This window comes from Poecilia latipinna, unplaced genomic scaffold (assembly GCF_001443285.1).
Source record: "Poecilia latipinna isolate Pla-1442-1.1 unplaced genomic scaffold, P_latipinna-1.0 Scaffold134, whole genome shotgun sequence".
NCBI classification, from domain to species: domain Eukaryota; kingdom Metazoa; phylum Chordata; class Actinopteri; order Cyprinodontiformes; family Poeciliidae; genus Poecilia; species Poecilia latipinna.
The window spans coordinates 156,346-177,415 of NW_015112750.1; the positions used below are offsets into that span (position 1 = coordinate 156,346).

At 35.5% G+C, this 21,070-nt stretch overlaps 2 protein-coding genes and 1 long non-coding RNA gene across 7 annotated transcripts in view; 2 read left to right on the plus strand and 1 right to left on the minus strand.

Moving 5' to 3' along the window:
• Window positions 1-3,188, plus strand: LOC106945210 (uncharacterized). 2 transcript variants are annotated; one of them, XR_001424508.1, is made up of 3 exons: window positions 1-31; window positions 1,219-1,537; window positions 2,671-3,188. It is a non-coding gene; the product is annotated as an uncharacterized LOC106945210 (long non-coding RNA). The 2 variants fall into 2 exon arrangements; XR_001424507.1 differs by lacking the exon at window positions 1-31 and having other exon boundaries at window positions 882-1,333; window positions 1,404-1,537.
• A 2,264-nt stretch (window positions 3,189-5,452) lies between these two features.
• On the minus strand, window positions 5,453-11,897 carry LOC106945214 (sterile alpha motif domain-containing protein 12-like). 3 transcript variants are annotated; one of them, XM_015028750.1, is made up of 4 exons: window positions 11,792-11,897; window positions 7,586-7,732; window positions 6,635-6,775; window positions 5,453-6,445 (listed from the first exon to the last, which is right to left on the minus strand). In XM_015028750.1, the coding sequence occupies exons 2-4, from the start codon at window positions 7,704-7,706 to the stop codon at window positions 6,357-6,359; spliced, it is 351 nt and encodes a 116-aa protein (XP_014884236.1). In that variant the 5' UTR covers window positions 7,707-7,732; window positions 11,792-11,897; the 3' UTR covers window positions 5,453-6,356. The 3 variants fall into 3 exon arrangements, with proteins under 3 accessions (XP_014884236.1, XP_014884238.1, XP_014884237.1); XM_015028752.1 differs by having other exon boundaries at window positions 5,453-6,464; XM_015028751.1 differs by lacking the exon at window positions 11,792-11,897 and adding an exon at window positions 9,999-10,880.
• Window positions 11,898-12,920: 1,023 nt separating this feature from the next.
• The window catches only part of scara5 (scavenger receptor class A, member 5 (putative)), an 80,671-nt gene continuing 72,521 nt past the window's right edge, over window positions 12,921-21,070 (plus strand). The window contains exons 1-2 of one of the 2 annotated variants that reach the window (XM_015028753.1): window positions 12,921-13,194; window positions 20,869-20,991. In XM_015028753.1, coding sequence (XP_014884239.1) covers window positions 20,880-20,991 — 112 coding nt within the window. In that variant the 5' untranslated portion in view covers window positions 12,921-13,194; window positions 20,869-20,879. The remainder of the gene's footprint in view (window positions 13,195-20,868; window positions 20,992-21,070) is intronic. The other variant, XM_015028754.1, reaches the window with a different exon arrangement.

Consider the following 21,070-nt stretch of genomic DNA (forward strand, 5'->3'; position numbering starts at 1 on the left):
TTTTCACTGCAAAAACACCAAATATCACCAAGTAAGTAAAGTTTCTAGCGCAGATATCTTACTACACAAAACTATCTTACAAGTAACTCTTCAGCAACATAGGAGCTTGTTTTTAAGTAAATAACTCCTTATTATTTAAAAAGTTCTAGTTCCACTGGCAGATTATTTCACTCATAACATCGGGAAAATGTTTTGTTGTAAGTGAATAATTTGACAAATAGTACATTTTCATCAGTACTTTTTGCACAGTTTTAATGGCCACGTATGTTGTTTAATGCAGATTTTGCAAGAGTAGCACAATGATTTAAGATTTTGTCACAAAGGGCCAGGCTTGTTTGGGTAACTTTTTTCCTTAACAATTGAAATATTTGAAAACTGCTTTTGTATAAGTGAGTTATCTGCACGTTAAAGGGGCCATATTATGTAAAATCAACTTTTTTTTAGCTTTACATCATGTTATAATGTTGTTCCTTCAGTTTTCCTTTGATTCTTTCATGCATGCTTGAGAAATGCTTGAATCTCCATGGCAACCATTCAGCTGTGCAAAACGCCTGGTTGGACCTAAGCTGCAGTTTCCAAGCTACTGAGTTTCTGCCTCACAGCACACCTCTGCTCCACTTTGCTCCTTCAGACTAGCCAGCTGCAATTAGCAAACATCTGCTGAACTCAATGTAGGAGCTACATCTCAGTGAAACGCTGGTAAAAATGTTTCTAAAGGGTTAATAGAGGAGAGATGTGATGTTTCAAAAAGAGAAGGAGTTTTTAAAGAGACAGAGACAATTTCAATACCTTAAATAACAAAGTTCACTTATTTTTAAGTCATAATGACATATGTTGAATTTTTATATAGACAATTTTTATTCAGTTTACTTTATGGTGCTATAAAATGGCATTATATGCCATGGCATGATACTGCCCCTTTAAAGTGTGACAAATAGTAAATCTGAAGAAACTGAAAGAACCCGAATAAAGAATGAATTACAATAACATTTAATTACCTTTTGGGATTAATTAAGTATTTTTGAACTGAGTTTTCACAATGTATGTGTGCTAATTGGTTGAAAACATAATCTAAGGTTAGTAACATCCTAGTAAAGCTTCACATCTTTTCCTTGTTTACGAATAAGGAAAAAATGTTTTAAAATGAAATTAAAGAGAACTTTAACCTCCATTTGAACTCATCCTCCGGGTGTTTCAGCCTCTGGTTTTAACTAACAGATCTTATCCTCAGAAGCCCGTCTGAGTCCCAAGATGCTGCCATGAAGATCCAAGAGCTGTGTGTGTTTTTCATGCCAGTTTGCGGCAGCAGCACTGCTGTAGTTATCACACAAAGGTTGGATGCCATCAGCAGGTTGGCAGCCGGCGCTTCCAGCGAGTCGTAATGAGAGTGGATGTTGTTTCAGGGTCTCGTGTTGCTGCAGCCTGGGAGGCCTCTGAAGTGAAGCGAGCTGCTGAGTCACAACCCTCTGAACTCACAGTGAACTTCTCTCTGCTTCCTCCATTCTTCTGGACTGGCGCAAACTCATTTTTTCTTCAAGTAAGTATTGATCTTTCCATCCTGCCGCTGCAGCTTCGACTAGATCACAAGAAAGTGACAGAAAGACCGCTGTAGCTGGGAGATGGTGGATGGTTCACAGCTGGGTTCAAAGTTGACTGAAGCCAGTCAGAGACACCGGACCACAGCGCCGTGTTAGCGCAGCAGCACTTTTACCAAATGCTGTTCCTACTCTGGAGTTACAAATATTATTTTAAAATATATTGAAATAGTGCTGCTCTTTCTTTAGTACAATTTTTGATATTCTACACCCCTGATCCTAAGGTATTTTTAAAAAATGCAGACATTTCCTTTGATTTGCTTTATTTTATCCCGTCTGATTAAATTTGATGCTTTGTAGCAGCTGCCATTTTTCAGGGTCTTTATTTGAAGTGGTGTGCATAAGACTGACATAATGTCATGAATGTTTATGGCGGTGGTCATGAAGTGTCATTCAGTAAATAATTACATTTTTAATGCAAAGTTGCATCAGAAGTTGCATAAAAAGTGTAAAATTTACATTATTTGTTAAATGATATTTTAATGCAAAGTTGCACTAAAAGTATTAGTTTCACTGGCAAATTGTTTCACTTATAACGTGAAAAATGTCATGTTATAAGTGAAATAATCTGAACTAGAACTGGGTTGCTAGGTGACAGGCTGGGCTTGGCTGGCGTTGCTAGGTGACGGGCTGGGCTTGGCTGGTGTTGCTAGGTAACGGCACCAGTAGAACTAGTCCTTTTTTTTAATCAATATTAAGGAATTACTGACTTAAAACAAGCTCCATTATCTTGCTGAAAAGTTACTTTTAAGTTAGTTTTGTCTCATTCCAAGTGTGCTAGAAACTAGACCAAAAAATATGTGGTAAGATTTTGTGTTTTTGCAGTGTACAGGCAAACACAATAAACTTTTACTGTTAGTAAATAACAATTAATGTAGAAAGTTTTGTCTAAATTTGATTTAGATTTTTAAAACTGTTGTAAACATATAAAACGATAAACCCGTCTTCTACAGATATATAAACTTCATGACCACAGGATGTTTTACCTGCGGTTGTCTTGAATTTGACAGTCTCCAGTTTGAGTTTCTGAGGTTTTCCATACGTTAAACTCGGTTTACATCTTTTTCTTCTGCAGACATTTCATCTGTGCTTCGCAGTCGGGGTCACTGCTGCAGGTCCTCATCCCTTTTTTGTGCCAGTCAGATGGATTTATGTTTGTGCTGACTAAGCTTTGCTCCGTCGTCGTTCCTGCCAAGTCAAATGCCACGGCGTCTCGTGAAGGATTAATCACACTCAGACACACACAGCCTCACCGGCAGGCTCAGGAAAACAGGAGGAAAAGGTGTGTGCATGTGTGTGTGTGTGTGTGAAAGCACTCTTCCTCACACACTAACTTTATGGGCAAAGTTTCATAAGCGTGCTGTTACATGTCCCTAACAGGGTGGAGATTTTTTAAAGAGATTCTCAAACATGTTGCTGCAAAAGCTTGACTAATATTACCAGTTAAAATGTAAAATACAGGCTGCAGTGATGTTATAGTCGTTACACTGCAAAAACGCAAAATCTTATCAAAATTTTGATAACCACGCCTGGTTGTCTGCAGGTTTTGGGATTTTTGTTTTTGTTTATTTAGAAACAAAAAACTTTTCTAGAAACTGGAAAAAAAAAGTATTTTTAGAATAAAAAACTTTTTCCAAAACAAGTATTTTTTTCGAGACAAAAAATATGTAAAAAAACTTTTTCAGAAACTGAAAAAAAGTCTTTCTAGTGCAAATATCTCAGCACACCTGAAATAAGACAAACTAACTTACAAGAAACTTTTCTGCAACATATAGAGGCTTGTTAAAGTCTTAATATTTGTGAAAAAGTTGTAGCTCCACCAGCAGATTGTTTCACCTGCAATATGGGAAAAAATTGTTGTCATAAGTGAAATAATCTGCCAGTGAAATAAGTATTTTTAATCCAATATGAATATTGACGTAAAACAAGCTTATTTGTGAGTTAATTTTGACTCATTTCAAGTCCATAAGAGACTAGAAACTAGACCAAAAATACTTGGTCATATTTTGTGTTTTTGCAGTACCTCGTGTTAAACCTCAACATAATATAAAGATGAACTGTGAAATGCAGAAAAAAGGTCAGAAGGTTTTCAAAATCTCTTTTATATTAAATGAGTTTGAAAAAGTTAATTTATCTCAGCAATTTAATTCACAAAGCGAAGCACATTACAAAGATTTACTACACAAAAACTTGTTTTATGGCTTTTATGTATGATTGATGATTTTCCTCTTACAGCAAATGAAAACTCAACAATTAAGGTAAAATGTTTTTGACAGAAGAGAAGAACAGTTACTGAAAACAAAGATTCTCCAGTAATTCTTATTTTTTTATCTAAAAAAACTAGTGACATCAGTGCACATAATATACTTTATTCAGCATGACTGCATTGCATGCCTCCTAGAGCTGGAACAATTGATTGGATTAATCGATTATTGAAATAATCATGAAATAGTTTAACTGGAGTAAACAGACAGAGAATGAGGCTAATTACTTAAAAGAAAACATTATCAGAGCAGTAAAGATGTTCAAAAAATTTTAATTTTATATTTAAGATTAAAAAAGTATTTTTCTGTAAATGTGTCGTCATTTAAAGTGGTTTCGTTTTAGCTTAACCTGGTTAAAACAAACAAACAGTGAAGAAAATACCCTGAAACCTGAATGTTTTTAGTCAGAAACAATCTGCTTTTCCATAAACATCAACAGAAGACAATAAATCCGTCTTCTGTTTTTAAATGTCTTATTTTAAAACCCAGGAACTGAAATAAAATATTGATTCTTCAAAAATGACAAGATATCGAAAAGCTGTCTTTTTCAACAGATCATGAAACCTTTTTTATGGTTTATGGATATTAGAGCAGAGATTTTAACTTTGACCTGAGTTTTCTGAAACTTTTACAGTGTAACTGTGGCTGATATATGAGTGATGCAACGTTTTATTACACACTTTATCAACTCTGTCCTCAACTCTTATGACTCCTGATTTAAGGGTTGCAAAGAAAGTCTGCATTAATATGTTTTCATTATTATGACCTTTAGCTTTAGCAGTAGATCTCGCTGTGCGCTCTCTCCCGGAGGATTTCCCCGACGACAGAGAAAAACCTGAGTTATGGTGGAAACTCTGGGTATTTATGAGGAGCTGCAGCTGTAAACGCCGCTCCGCCACAAACAAATGATTCATGATTGCACTCCGGCGTCCAAAAGACGGATGATTAGGAAGAAAGCAAACAGCCAAGATTATGTTGCAAAAGCAGCACTTTTTATTTCACTGCCTGAAACTTTGACGCGCAGCACAAACGGTGTTGATGTCGGCAACGCAGCATTAAAGATCCGCATCTTTAGATGAGCTGCTTTATCAATGCAAACAATTATTTAAATGCTTCTCTTTCTACATCAAAGTAAAAAAAATAATATCTTTTTAGTTTAGATCAGTCAGAAAAGAAAGAAAAGCAAACAGCAAAACTATTTCAGTTCAGGTTTTGTAATTTAGTATCAGAAATATCAGAAGAAGCTGCACAGATGCATCTTATTTAGCAGATTTCTGTTTAAAGTTGGTTTTTTTTTACTAATTTTAATTTGTTGTTTTTTTTCCTGTGGCAAAAACTTGAAAAGCTCAAACTCTGTTGATCTGACTTCTTTAACATTTTTGTGTTTAGCTGTGAACTAAAAAGACAAATATCTAATAATAAGCACAAACCAACATGAACTGGAAGATAAATTCATGTTATTGAGAAATGAAAATAAATGTCAAAGTCTGTTTTAAAGAAAAAACTGAAAATATATTTCAGAAGGGAAGCATATCAGCATCTTCTGGTTTACTTTTTATGTTTTAAAGTTTTATATATAGGAAGAAAAAAGCTGAAATAAATTCTTTATTACATTTTCAGATTTTTAGTCTTTAACGTTACAATAAATGTTTCCAAGATGAAAAATTTCAAACTGAAAATTACAAAAACAAAGAAAATGTTGTGACCTACTTTTCCATCAAACCTTGAGTCCAAATTAATGTTTTTAGAATAAAAATGTTAGAATAAAACAATGAATGGATGGAAAACGGCTCAATGAGCTGCGACTCCATTCAACATATAAATGTTCAAACTGGAACTGCAAAAATAAACCGAAACAACAATTCTGACAAAACTCAAAGTTTTTGTGTTTGGATGAGAAGTTTTTTTTTTACTGTATGGAAATTAGTTCATTTTGCAAAAATGCAGCGTTACTGTGTGTTATTACTGGTAAAACAGACGAAGACGACGACAGGAAGTGGTGCACTGTAAAACATTTAGTTGTGTCTTCTGCTCTTTAAGTGAAACAAATTTAGCAAGTTTTAGATTTGAACCTAAATGAAAGAGTTTTATTATGACAAAATATTGAACTGTTCATACTGTATAAATACTTTATACATGTACTTACAAAAAGAAAATCAGCAAACAAAATACTTTTCTAGACCTGGAAACAGAATTTTTATTTTTATTTTTGCAGTTCTTAGCATCAGCCACAAGGGCTTTCTGGATGCTGGGAGTGTTATTTAATACAGATTTGCAGGATATTTGATACTGGTATGGTTAAACAGAATACAGACGGAGGAAAAGGACGGAGACAAATGGACAATAGGGATAAAAAAAAAAAAAGACAACCAGACAAAAACTAATCTCATCCATCTGCGAGGGTCAAATTTCACACAGGAAATGGGTTTCTCTCTCTCTCCCCATCTCTCTCTCCCCATCGATCCTCCTCTCTGTTCACCTTCTCTTGTTATTTCCATCACTGCCACCTTTCAATCTCCTTCGCACAGATGAATGGATAGACGGGAAATAAAAAACCCAGCTGGTATCTTTCTGTCGTTTCGCCGTCTTTATGAAGAAAAACAGTCTGGTCAGGAGACAAGAGATCAAATAAAGTCAATGTTTACTGAGCTTACATGTTTTTAAGCTCTGAGCCAAATGAGCTGTTTTCATCTATGTTAATGCTGCACTTCTGTGCAGAGCTGATTTTTCTGACTGTACTGTATCAGTATGCTGCTCAGCCGCTGGTGTATTTACCAGAGCAGATGTCATTGAGTTCATTGATTTCTTCCTGAACTCTGAGAAGCAGAAGGTCCTGCAGTATTTCCTGCTGCTGCTCGTCGTCCTCCACCCCGAGAAGCTGCAGGTGATGTTCCCTTAGTCTCAGTAGAGCTCGGCCTGCAAAGTCATTTACAACCCACAAATCAGCATTCACAGCAGGAGACTGAACTAAAGATGTTTTCACACCTCATAGTCCAAAACTGCTGCATTTGTTACATTTTCAGCTGCTCCGGTTTTCTTATTTATCAAAGCTTTCAAAAAACCTGTTCCCCTCCCCGCCAGAGGGGGCACTGCAGCAAAAACCACTGAAGAAAACGATATAAAAACCTCTAAACAAGACATGAGCGCAACTTTCTTCTCCATGGAATGTTTTGCTTTGTTTTGTCTTTGGTAAAAAGTGTTAGACTTAATGTTTGTTTTGGTTGTATTTACCCAGAATGCCCCGCGCTGTAGTTCACTTCCTGTTAGAGTTCACTTTGATCAAACTGAGACTGAGAGTTCGCTTTTTTGGTCGATTATGCATTCGCACCTCGCCAAATGAACCGGACTTTCTAGTCAAACGAACTACGGTTAGCGGACTGAACCGGGTCGGTGGGAACGCACCCTTTGTTTTTCAGTCTTTGCTTCATCCTTCTTTACTTACTGTAACATCAGTTACCTTTTGGGAACTCTTTCTGTGTTTACCACTCTTTCTTACGTCAACCAAACCAAGACCGATTTCTCAAGGCGGACCAGAGTTGACGTTTTTGGTCAAGTACACATTCACACTTCCCTAAACGAACCAGATTGTCTGGCCCAGAATACACTGGGTTGGTGTGAACGCGTCCTAAAACCCCGTAGAACTTAACATAAAATCTTTTGCTAACACTGATTATAAACCAAACGTCTTCTGGTCGTTTAGATTTAAAAAGACGGGATTATTTGTACCTGATATGTCGTGTTTGATGATGCCTTTGTAGAGAATCTCCATGAGTCCTGGATGCTGCTCCTGAATCCACTCCAGCACCTCTTCCACGGACCAGGACGACACCGGATGCAGCTCGCTCATTATCCCCAAACTACCGCAGCATCACCCTGGCATGGAAAACAAAAACCGTGAACCATTGAGGATACAATACGCTCAAAGTCTGAGTCTTCCCTGGTGTCTCCTTACATCAAGAAGAAAAACATTAGAGATCCATCTTCCTAACATACCAGCTGGTTGCTGATTGGACGATTAGAAAAAGGATCTCCAAAGAGACAAAAGATAAAAACGTTTTGTAGATTATATGTTTGGAAGGGGCAGTGCTGCGTTCCTGTTCTCATGTTTTGCTTTTTAGCTTAAACTTGTTGACTGAGTATTCTTCTTCATGCTTCTTTTCTATAAAACCAATTCTTCCAGGCGCTGAAGAAGCATAACATCTTTGAAAAGCAGAAGTGGAGCCTCCTGCACAACCAACAAGAATGGCAAGTCAACAACAAAGCACTTGTCTTTTCCAGCACGTTGCACAGCGCCGTCATTCTGTTGGGATTTTTCAAACGCTGCTCCATAAAAATCACATGTTGTTTCCCAAAAAAGCAGAGAAATTATAAATGATTTCTGTCCCCAGACGACCAGATCTCAGCTGTGAACTTGCACACATCCGCTCACTGACATTCACCCTTCAGGCGCATCGTCTCAAAACTCGTCTGTCTGTGGCGTCAGGACTTTAACACTTTAACAGTTTCTGACACGTGCCGCCGCGTCGCCTTCTTCTTCCACATAAGCCTATTTTCCAGTGAACATTTTGAGCTGAATCTCAGTACGTTCGAAGGTCAAAAAACACTTTCTTTTTATGATTTTTTACAGGCTCCCTCAGGTTTGGGGTTCTGTTACAGTCCCTCTGGGTTACGGTGCTGTAGTGCAAAAACCTGCTAAACTGTTGATGTGACCTTTTCAGCAGGCCAGGCGAGTTATTAGGGCTGTAAATACAGGAATGCAATTTCCTGAGTTAATTAAGGATGAGGTATGATTGGCTGAGACAATAACGAGCTCCCAGCGGAGTGAGTGACATACAGAAAGTGACCGGGGCAAAGAGACGGAGGAAGTTAACCAACAAAGTGTGGCTGGGCTGAAGGAAATCTGACGGCGTTCTGCAGTGCTGATGTTCGGCATGAGGGCAGCATTTCCTGAACCTTACAGGCCTCAGTGGGTCTGGTTTTATAGACACATAAACTCACTGTATATACAGCTTGTCTCATTTGCTGGAAGCACTTTAATTTAGATTTAGCTACTGAACCAGGACTTGTAAACAAATGTAATATGCACCAACGCACATTACTGCTTCCTATAGATCTCCGTTACTAAACGCAGCAGCTTTTGCTTTTTCTGCAGCCACCAAAGTGAAAACAGACACATTTCTCCTACTTTTTTACTTTATTTTAACTTGAACACAAAAAGCTGTTTGTAGTTTCATTTGAGAAAGGTGAAGACCAACTCAAACATCCAGATGTATCCGACTTTTAAAAGGTTTCTGACTGAAAACATGAAGTAGGCTAAAAGGTTAAGGAGCAATAATCTATTTCATAAAAGAAAGTCAATAACAGATTCATCTGGAACGGAAAATGTGATGATTGGAGACGCTTTGAAAACCATCAGTGCATCAGACAGCGCGGTAGAGCCATCGCAGATTGAAAAAAGGACTAAATCCCCCAAAAAACTCTGAAATTTTGAGATTAACCTCAGAACATTTCTAGAAAAACAAGGACATTTTCGAACTCCAATAGAAAAAAAAACCTAGAAAAAGAATTCTGAAATTTTTAGACGATTCAGAAATGTTGATAAAAATTTTCAAAACTTGAACATTTTCAAATTTTGAAACTAAGAAATTTCCAAGTTTTTTGTAGAAAATTTTGTAGATTAATCTCAAAATTTCTGATTTTTCAAACTCAGAAATTTCCATATCTGATTAATATGGAATTTTCTCACATATATTAAACTTCTGAAGCTCATAAATGTCCAATTTCTGAGTTCTTTGCTGTAAATTTACTAAGTTTTTCCTGCCTGCAGTGGCAGATGAGCAATAGATATTTATCTGAAGCAACACCACATCAGGAAATGGAAGAAATCAGATTTTTTATTTGTGTGGTGTGTTGGGCCTTTCAGACTGCCCTGAAAAAGTTGGGTCTTGGTCACATAATGGGAAAAAAGAAATAAAAAAGAACATTTTGTTTGGTTTGTGAACGTAGCCTTTGTATTTCATTAAATGTGTTTGATCCAGAATATTTGAGACAGTAAAACAAAAACATGAGAAAGTCTGCAAGAGGAAAACCTTTTCACGGTGCGGAGTGCTTTAAAAATATGAATCTTATTTGAGTTAATCCCAAACAGAAGCGTCAGAGTCGTTCCTTTGCCGCTCTCCAGCAGGTCTGCTGCTGCTTGAAGGAGACCAGGATGAATTTCCTCCTGCAAGCCAATTTGCCAGAACCTTGCAGGAGGTCGCAGGTCTGCCGGGAAATATTCTGAATAAGTTGGAAAACAACATTTACGTCCCGTAGCTCAAGCAGAAATCCTCTCTGTCACTTTCATATTTCAGAGATGCAGCCAGCAGATTATATGGTCTCATAAAATGAGATGAATTGTGGCACAACTGAAGCCTGCCAAGATGTAACTTCGCCACCTTGTGGTTTCCTGGAGAATTACAACAAAAAAAATGGGGGGAATGAAGTAAAATAATGTGGCTGCATAGTGTTCATATTCACCTGCCTTCTGATTAAGTGCAGAAACTGCTTTTCTCAGTGTCATCTCACTCTGAATGTCAAGAGATCTTGCAAAATATGTCTAAAAGTATAAGTCAGGAGAAGAGCACAAAATAATTTCTAACAGTGTAGAGATGAGAATATGGTGAAAAAGTGATGAAAAGTCAAAGAACGTCATTAAAAGAGGTGAGATGGAATTAATTTATTACTAATTAAAACATCCAAGGTTTGTAAAAAAAAAAAAATATCTAAAGTTTCCCAAAGCTTGTGTAATGGACGACTTTACTAAGGTTTGTTCTGCTAAAGAACACTGGAGGTAAGGCGGTGGGGGAAGCATCATGCTTTGGGGCGTTTTTTCTGGAACCAGGCTGTTAGCAAGCGCAGCAGGAATGACCAGTTCCAGCAAAACGTTCAGGCTTTGGGTAGCAAGCCGAACATGAAGAGGAGTTTTATCTGTTCAGCACAGCAGTGGAGAAAGCAAACTGTCAGAAAACAGACAAACAGAACCAAAATGTCTCCAGATTCAGTTTAACTGGTCCAATTCATAGCCATAAAGTCATATTCAGATCCAAATGCTGCAGCTTATTTATGTGGCAGAGCAAAATCTAAGTTATTCAAAAGAACTATTAATTATTTTATACCAAAGATTCAACTGAAAAATAGCATATTGACGTTTACTTGGCTTATTCTGAAAAATATAGAGAAATTTAAGACTAATTTCACTAATACCAATAATTATTTTATAATTTAATACTTGATAGGCTGCTTTTTACTTATTTCTGCCACAATGTATTGATAAGAATAAATAGATTTTTGATTCTTGTGATTTTGTTAAAACATTGCAGTTTGAGTTAACTTTAAGAATACTTTAAGAAACTTGTTTCCACTGCATAAACTTACATATATACTTATAATATCTTAATATCAAGATAGAACAATTCATAAGTGTATTTAAAGTATGATTAAACTGAAACGTGGATATAATTAGAGCAATGGCAGCAGAGAGAAAAGAGTTGCGTTTATTTTAAATCAACTTCAATAAACTAAAATGTGAACCACGAGTATCTAATATTATATATAGCGTCTTTCTGCATACTTTTATGTTTAATTTGGCAAATTTATAGATTTAAATTTAAAGCACACTTTTTACAAAGTTAAAAATGTTCCAGTGTCTGAAGGAGCATTAAATTAGCTGGTTTCTACACATGGTCCGTATTATACTGATATAATTATCAAAATGATCGTCAGATCAGCAGAAAGAAGCGACCCGCCCAATATGAAGAACAACTCACTGTTTCTAAACGTCAAACATGAAAATCACAGTTAAAGTTGAACACAGAAACGGATTATATCTCACAGATTATATCTCACAGATTATATCTCACAGATTATGTTTCAGCTATTTGCCGTTTTTACCTTCAGTTCGGTATGTTTGATGTTGGACTTCCTGAATACCTGCCCAACCAAAGGACGTTTCGGCTCAGGTATATTTACGCCCCGCCCACTCCGTGATGCCTTCAGGTGTTGTCAGGAATGTTTTGACGTCACTGGTAAAGATAATTATGTTGCGTAAATGTTTGATTTTGTTATAGTAGTCAACACTTTTCACTGAATAATAACAAAACAGGAGTAAATCTTTGCTAAAAATTTTAGATTAATCTCAGAAATTTTCTAGACAAAACTCGTAAATTACTTAGTTATAAAAGTCTAAACTTTGCTAGGAAAATTAGAGAAATCTTGAGATTAATCTCAGACATTTTTGAGGAAAAAAATATATTTCTCAGGTTAAAAGTTTAAATAATTCCTAAAAAACTCAGAAATTTTTATATTAATCTCAGAAATTTTCTAGACAAAACTTGTACATTTTTAAGTCAAAAATTTGCTAGAAAAAATGAGAAATTTTTAAATTAATCTCAACATTTTGAGAAAAAAATGTATATATTTCTGAGTTGGTTTAAAAATTTGCTAAAAAACATTTTTCCTGAAATTTTCCAGACAAAACTCGCTTCCTAGTTTCTTCAAATTTCTTGGCTTCAACTGTTGATTTACTTTCGAAACTTAGAAATTTCCTAGTTTTTTTTTTTTTTTTTTTTTTTTTGAAAATTTCTGAGATTTGTTTTCACAAATTTTTAACTGTTGGAGCTAAAAGATTTCCAAAATGTTTCTAGAAAAATTCTGATAGTAATTTTTAAAAAATTCTCAGTTTTTAATCTAGGAAATATTCCACTTTCCAGAATCAGAAATGTCCATATTTTTTCTTGAACATTTTTGAGATTGATCTAAAATTTTCTAAGCTTATTTTTCACATATTTTCAACTTTTGGATCTCAAAAAATTCAAGTTTTATATCGACATTTTTGTAGATTAATTTTTTTTTCTTTTTTCGGAAATTTATTCCTCGTCTTTTCTATCATTAACGGCCCTAAAACGCAGTAAAAACATGTTGAACTCAGATTTTTATAGTGATTTCTCCTCTGTGTCCAGCAGAGGGCGCGCACGTCCAGCTCCTGGAGAAACGTGACTCTCCTTCCTGTCAAGCAGCGGCAGAGCGTCTCTGGACGTTGGTAGTGGTCACATGACGATGTTGTGGATTTATTATTCCACATGTCCGCGTTTGGGCTGCACTGCAAGGCTGCTGACAGTCTCTGCAACACTGACAGGAGGAGTTCATGCTGCAGTTTCTCTTTTCTCTCGGTTTAGTTAAAGGTAGCGGTGATTTCACTTTCAGGAGGTAAAAAGCGTGAAGACGCAACTGTTTGGAGGAGATTATGAGGAAGGCAGAGCTGTGATTTTTGTTCCTTTTCACTTCTGAGGCAGAAGGTGAGACTATTTTTTTTTTATTATTATTTATCTAATCTCATGATTATCATCATATATTGTGCATAGTTTCAATAAACAATCAATAAAATAGTTATATGTATCAATAAAACTTGACTAAATATAAATGTGACCAATTTTAATGCTTTATCTGCATTTTTGTTGCTTTTAATGTGTCAATAATAATTAAAAAATCCTGTTTTACAAAATCAACAAATAAACTGAACGTTTGACCTCCTAAATTGAAGTCAAGATCTGTTAATTTCTCACTGAAATCTAGATGAATAGATAGCTCCACACCTGATTTGCTGCATTTTTCCATCACAGCTTTGAGCTTCAAAAGACAGGAAATTCATTTAATGCAATTCATCCGCAGAAAATGGTTACTTTGTGTTTCAGCAGTCATGAATGAAGTATCTTTTTAATGAGGGGAGAAAATAGGTTAATGTCCACGGGTGACTGAACTTTGGCATGGGAGTTTTCTATGATGTCAATAGAGAGATTGTGTTTTATATGACTCATATGCTTCAATTTTACAGGTAATTTGACTTCTAAAATGAGTTTTATAGCTTTGAACTATCCATTTGGATCCAGCTGAGACCACACACACTGGAGACAGTCGGATGTTTGTTGGAGACAAATGACGAGATGATTCAGTTCGCTCATGTTGAGAGGTCAGAGAGTGGCCGACCTGCTTTTATGTCGATTTCCTTCAGTCCATCAAACTGGAACGTTTTGAACAAACTCCAGGTTCTGTAGAGCACTTTCATTCACTTTTCACAAAGACATGCCAGCATTTATTTCAATATTGTCCTACTACTCCATTTAATTTCAGAACATGGAGACACACAAAAAACAGAATATCTAGTGCTGGTAACTTTCTATGTTAGAAAAAGTAAAGAGTGCGTAGCAATACGTTAAGCACAGCAATATCTCATTTCATTGACTTTCAGTGTTCGACACAGAAAGGCAGGCTCAGGTTTATTTGATTCCCCAACGGGTAATTGATGTTAAAGCAAGTAAAAAAAGAAGAAAAAATACATAAAATGAAATAGTGTCGGGATGATGCGCTTTAATCAAACTCTAGTTTGTTTATCTAGAACGTCTGGTTCGTTTGCGAGGTGTGAATGTGAAATTGGGCCAGAAAAGTGAACTCTGGTGCTGTTTGAATACAAGCAGCCCAAAGTCCGCTCCAAAAGTAGGAAGTGGACTACAGTGCCGGGCATTCTGGGTAAATACAATCAAAACAAACACGTGACTCTAGAGCTAGCAGGAGAAATCATAGACATAAGGATAGACGCCTCATGGACCGCTCTCGCCTATTGTTGCTGACGAGATTTAGGGCGGCCATCTTGGAGCGGTACACCACTCCACTCAGCGTTATGCGTTTAGCAGCACAATGACGTATCAGCGCATTTAATCGATCATAACACACTTTTTGTTTCTGTAAACCATATTCAAATATCTATCAAAGCAACATTTATAAACAATTGTATTTTTTAAATAGGTTTTTAATACATAGTTCATCATATTTAAATATGCTTAGTGGCTATAACAATAGAATAGGAATGGAATATTCTGATATCGATGTATGAAGAGCATATTACAAAGCACACAGCCGTTCATAATTTATTTAATAAATTATTTAGTAATATCTATATTTATATAACTATACAAACACCAATAAATAATGATTAATAATGAATCATATATATTGGATACATGTATGTATATATATATATATATGGTTTGGTTGTTTGACACATTGAAATTTTGCTTGCTAATCGAACTGAATCTACTGGACTGTCAGGAGAGAAAACGCCAAAGTTCACACTGACCTCCATTCTCTTTTGTCTTAATGTGACCTGTGTCTGATCATGACTGTCAACGCAGATCAGATCTTTTTGAATCGACCCAGATGGGGTTGGATATCCGATACTGTCTGATCTTTTCAAATGTGACCAGAATCTGATCGTCCAGGTCGCGTTCATCCAACCTGAACGTCACTCATACCCGACCAACGCACCATTCTGCATCCTGATACTTGCAAGAGGGAAGAAAAACAACAACCATGGCAGACCATGATAAGATGTAAATGTTCTGGCTCTTTTTGGATAACAACTTTAAAATCATTAGCTATGCTCCATCGTTAGCATCCATGTTCACTTCTGCAAACACTCAGCACTTCTTTTATAGTGGTTGGCAAAACACTGTGTGTGACGTCATTGCGCCCTCTACTGCGCATGCGGGACACTTTCAGGTCGTTTTCAGTTCACACTAGAGATCCCATACAAGTTGCATTTGGAAATGGAAACCAAAAATGTCAAATTTGACAAAAACTGGAATTGGGTCACTTCAGTATGAACACAGCATAAATAATATGAGAGTAATACAGGGTGTCAAAACCAAACCAATAACTGGTTCCCACTTTACTGTAGGCTGGACAATATGGCTGAAGAATGTATCGCGATATAAACGTATCGATAAATATTGATTCGTTTTTTGTTTAAATATCAAAACTATTGCGAAACTGTTCATGTGAGCTTCTCTCTTTCCATCTCTAGCTGTTATGCTCATTTTCTTCTTTTACTTACAAGAAGTTACGAAGCACAGTGGTGAAAACTGAAACATCTGCCAGTTACTCACCAGGGTGTTGCTGGGTAACCACAGAATGAGTGAGACACAAATTTACTCAAGTAAGAGTAGCACGACTTTGCTTAACATATTTTTACTCAAGTAAAAGTAATGGTACTATTTGTGAAATTACTCAAGTAAGAGTAAAAAAGTATTTGGTAAAAAGTACTGGTCAAAACGTCAGTCGTTCAATATTTAAAAATTACATAAAAACATAAACTTATGTTTAAATGGTGGTCTATTTTAAAATAATTTATATAAATAACAATATCAGAATCTTTCAATGTAAAACTTTTGAAACTTCAACAAAAACTGCAGGTGTGTGTCTGGTAATTTTAGGTTAAAATAAGCTTGTTGATTGTTCAGTAAAGTGGGTTGAGTGTGGAGAAATTTTACTTAAGCAAAAGTAGAAATACTTCATAATAAATTGACCCAAGTACAGCATAGTAAAAATACTCCTAAAAATATTTTTTTTCCAAAGTGTTACTCAAGTAAATGTAACTGGTTACTCTGGTTAGTTGTTGCTACCAATAGTGTAGCTGTGTAAAACCTCGTAATAAAGCAAAAAGTGTTTTAAAAGATGACTCAATAAAAGACATTTTTTGAAAACATTTTCTGTCATTTGTAATTTCTTTTTTAACAAATAAAACCACGACAAAATATCTATTAAAGTGGGATTTGTTTTGAAAAAATCAGATTTTATTTTTAAGCTCTGATTCCAGGTGTCGGTTCTGAGTAAGACGCATCACTTTGCTTTCCCACCATCTTTCCTCGACACTGAGAGAGCAAATAAACGATTAGCGTCGTGTCCCACAGAACTTGGGGTAGAAAGAAGATAATCGCTCCACACAGACGCACGCAAACACTCGCTGAAGTTTGGGTTTTTGCGTGTTTCGTGCGATCTCCTAGCAGCGTAGATGATTCCTGCCTAAATGTCAACTTGAGCCTTATATCCCACTTTAATGAAAAAGTCCTGACTGAGCGCTTTTTAACCACTTTCTCAAACACAGAGTGAGTTCACAGCCACAACTCCCGACTCTCATTTCATCTCTGTCACTGCCTTTCTGTCCTCTGTCCTTTCTGTTTGTTTTATGTTCTTCCACTTCACTTCTGTTTGATTTAGATGGAGCGCGGCGTGGGAAAGTCTGCAGGCCGAACATGATTTACCGACACTAAACAGTATGAGAATTTTGTTAAAACGTCAGTTAAAATCTGGACAAATAGGCTGTTAAAAGTCAGAGTGCTTTTGATAACAGACTCAACTCATTTGCCATTGCTGGAAATAATAAACAGTGAATTAGGCGAGTTATGCTTCCTATTTAGCGTGAAGTTTATTGATTCTTTACCAAAACAGAACATATTGTTATGTCATTTTGAAGTCATACAGGTGCATTTCAGCAAATAATATTAAAAAGTGTCATTTATTTTTTGTAACTCCATTCATTTATTTCTGTTATTTTAAAGATTATGGCTTACAGCTAATAAATTCAGCTTCTGATGAAATCAGAACGCATAAAATTTAGAGCACAGGAAGACATTAGCTGCGTCTACATTGACTGTAGAATTGTGCAAATTGCAATTAAGAAAATAGATTTGCTTAATGCAATTTCGAAAAAAAAAAAATTTGATGAGTTTTCACACCAGAATGAGATATTTTTTGCTGTATCAAAATTTGTGCTTTTTGTCATTGTTGGGAATGATTAACAGTGAATTAGGCGAGTTATGTTTCCTATTTAGCGTGAAGTTTATTGCTTAATTATTAATTTTTAAATATGAAATTAAGTTTCATCCGTTACTCAGTACTTTTGTACCAAATACTTTTTTAGTCTTACTTAAGTAATTTCTTGGATGGCTATTTTTTTACTTTTCAGTAAAAATATATTGAAGTACCTCTACTCTTATTTTAGTAAAATTTCTGGATTTTCTACCCACTGAATGAAGAACAAACATGTTTTAACCAAAACAGTGGTTAAAGTGGTGCTACTCTTACTTGAGTACAATCTTTGTCTACTCTCTACCTAACTCACTCATTCCGTGGTTACCTAGCAACTCACTCACTCTTTGGTTACCTAGCAACTCACTCACTCACTCTTTGGTTACCTAGCAACACCCTGTTAAGTCTTACTTCAGTACATTTTTTGGGTACTCTACCCACCTCTGGTGAAAATGAAAACAGTTAATGTGTAGCTATTTTTGGCCTTTCTGTTACTGTTGTGGCTGATAAAGTTAAAACGAGGAATTTATCGACTAAATCGTGTTAACGCTATCGGTCCGCCTCCTGTTGACAGGATTCCTGTTGGTTTTTAATGTTTTAAAAGGTTGCACTTATGGCTTCTCCATTTGTACCGACATGTAGCTTATAAATTGTGTCAGCAGCTGGTTTCCACTCAAACTGTTTACCACTTTAGTCCCAATGGCTGCTTTGATTGGGCCTTTAAGTGGAAACTAAATCAGTCTTATAATGCATGAAAAAGACAAAAGCTTGAGATCTGTTTCCTATGAGCAGCAGCTGGAGAAATTCATCTGCTCTGCACAGCATTAAGTGAGTTTAGAAAATGAGTCAATCAATCTGTTAAAGCTTTCAAGCCAAATAAATTCACTAATTTTGCTATTACAAAGAGTGCAGTGTCTTAGAGTTAGTGTCTAACATATATAATAAATGTTTCCAGGATTAACTCAATAAATAATATATCTTTTTAGATGTTTCTCCAATATAATTATCATCTGTAGCACTATATTTACCTCTGTGCTTTTTGAAATACTGCATTTAGCCCCGTTGGAGAGTTATTGGCAATTATCCTCAGGAACGTCTGTAAATATTTGGTCCTTTTCTATCAGGTTTTAAGCAGAAAAAAATTAATTGTTGGGGAATTTTATCAAATGAGATCACAAGTGAACAGCACTTCCTAAACTGGTACAAAGCTTAGTTAAAGTTACACAGTTAAAAATTTGCAGCGGTAGTTTGGGTTAAATGTTTGTAATTTCTGACTGCGTAACTTTACAAATGGCCGCCCACACCGCCTCTGATGTGACGTAATATTGCTAGCGGTAGCCGCCATGCTTCACATTCCTCCCTCCTGGTTGGTATGAAAGGTAAATCACTCTTTGACCGACTTCTCTGCTCGTTTAAACGTGATTTCATTCAGGTTTTATATCTCCTGAAGAGCCAAGCAGATGGATTGGAGCTAAAATGCAGCCAGCGTCCAACCAAACTGGCAGAAGGACAAATTGCTCAACTCTGGGTTAGAGAGATACAGTCTTTACTGCACCAGGATTTCCTTCTGTTTGCTTATGTTGGACTTTTCAGTGTGAGTCTAAGAGTTTGTTGTAGTTTGAACTGAGTAGTGATGATGAGAGCTTTCACAGCTGGCCTATGGCATTAGCCTCTGTAGAGGGTAGTAAAGAAGAAAAACATACATAATTGGACATACTCATTAAAAGCAAAATACACCTGTAAGGTGTTTATATTGTTAAAAAAAACAGATTCTTCATTTAACTTTGCATAAAAATATTTTAATTTGGTAAAAATGTTTTATTTCACTGAATTTTAGCTTTAAATCCTCAGTTTAGAGAAAACCGGCTGCTATAATTAATGCTAAATAACATTCAGCATTTAAAATAGCTTATTGTTTTAAATAGATTTCAGCTTAGTGAAAATACAGTGAATGAGGCTTCAAGATAAACAGAATATAATAGTTTTAAATCAATAAATCAATCAAGTTTATTTTTATAGCACATTTCAGCAACCAGCCATTTCAAAGTGGTTAACATTAAAAAAAAAAAAAACACAAAAATACAAAGTAATAAAACACTGTGTTCGTCTCAGGTCCAGTAGTTTGACTTCATAACAGTTCAAGTTCACTGAATTTATGAAATTAAGTTGGTGGTTAAAATCAGTCCAGCAGTTTCTGCCACTAAACATTAAATAAAATATAATAAACAACCCTAAACAAACTACAGAGCAATAGCTCCCAATGAGCAGGTAGCAGCAGTTGTAAAATTAAACTTAGCTAAAATGCACAACATTAATAATAACAGTTAAAAACATTCCAAACATACCAAAATTACTCATGAAACACCGTGCATGATTACATTTGTCTAAAATATATGTTAATACTTGTAAAGAAAACAGAGCTGATAATAATATATACCAGTTACAGGACGGCAACAGAAAAAGGGGGCGGAGCTTGTCAGTTACTGGTTGCTATGGTAACCACCAACTGCCAAGAGCTGAACTTCACATCAGTAAAACCCTGATGCACATAAACACAGTAAACCAGTAAACATTACATTCAGTCAAGTACTGACATTACACATCAAAATGTTGGTCAGTGTTTCATTAATATGGTTCAAAAGTGACTCTAAGGTGGGTTTTTAGTTTAGATTTAAGGGAACTCAGTGTTTCAGCTGTTTAGTTTTCTGGAAGTTTGTTCCAGATTTGTGGTGAACGCATTAAGCAAAGTTGGTTTATATTATTATTATTATTATTATTATTATTATTATTATTATTATTATTATTATTATTATTTATTTTTTTTACAACTGTTTTTTTTCCATTATCACCTGGATTAATCTCTAATTCCTTCCCTCTAAACTAATAAGAACACATAAGGTGTATAAAAGTTTGTTTTCAGAATAAGTGGGAATTAATTTTTTGTTTTTTTGTATTTTACTATTTCCACACTGCAAAAACACAAAATCTTGCCATTAAATTTGAACTACTTGCTAGTGCACATAAATGACTTACAAGAAAGGAGTTTCTTTTAATTGAATCATTTCTTAATATTGATGAAAAAATCCTGGTTCCTTTGGATGATTATTTTTCTTATTTTTTTCCTTGTTATAAATGAAATAATCCATTTTAAGGAATTATTTACTTAAAACAAGCTGAAAAGTTACTTATAAGTAATTTTTTAAAATTTTATTTTAAGTGTACTAAGATATGCACCAGCAACCAGACCAGAATTTAATGGCAGGATTCTGTGTTTTTGCAGTGTAGGTCATAGGAGGTGTTTTAACTGACTCATATTATTGTTTCTGTAGTTTAGGAGGGGATGGAAAACAAAGCCATGTATCTGAGCACAAATGAGGAAAGAGAGAGCGGCTCCATGTATGAGGAAGTCTATGACGGACACAGCTTGTCCAAACTCAACCTTTGTGATGAAGGTAGGAAACTTTATATTTTAACAAAATTATAGAAATTACTTAGTAGTTGGAAATGGGTTGAGATTAATTTATCTCTGCA

What these genes read in the sequence shown, in the direction of transcription:
- LOC106945214 (XM_015028750.1), bottom strand. Translation starts at nt 7,706, where the DNA reads ATGAGCGAGCTGCATCCGGTGTCGTCCTGGTCCGTGGAAGAGGTGCTG. An exon ending in CATCAAACACGACATATCAG is followed by an intron (nt 6,776 to 7,585) that starts GTACAAATAATC and finishes ATGACTTTGCAG; the next exon opens with GCCGAGCTCTACTGAGACTA. An exon ending in ACTCAATGACATCTGCTCTG is followed by an intron (nt 6,446 to 6,634) that starts GTAAATACACCA and finishes TTCTTCATAAAG; the next exon opens with ACGGCGAAACGACAGAAAGA.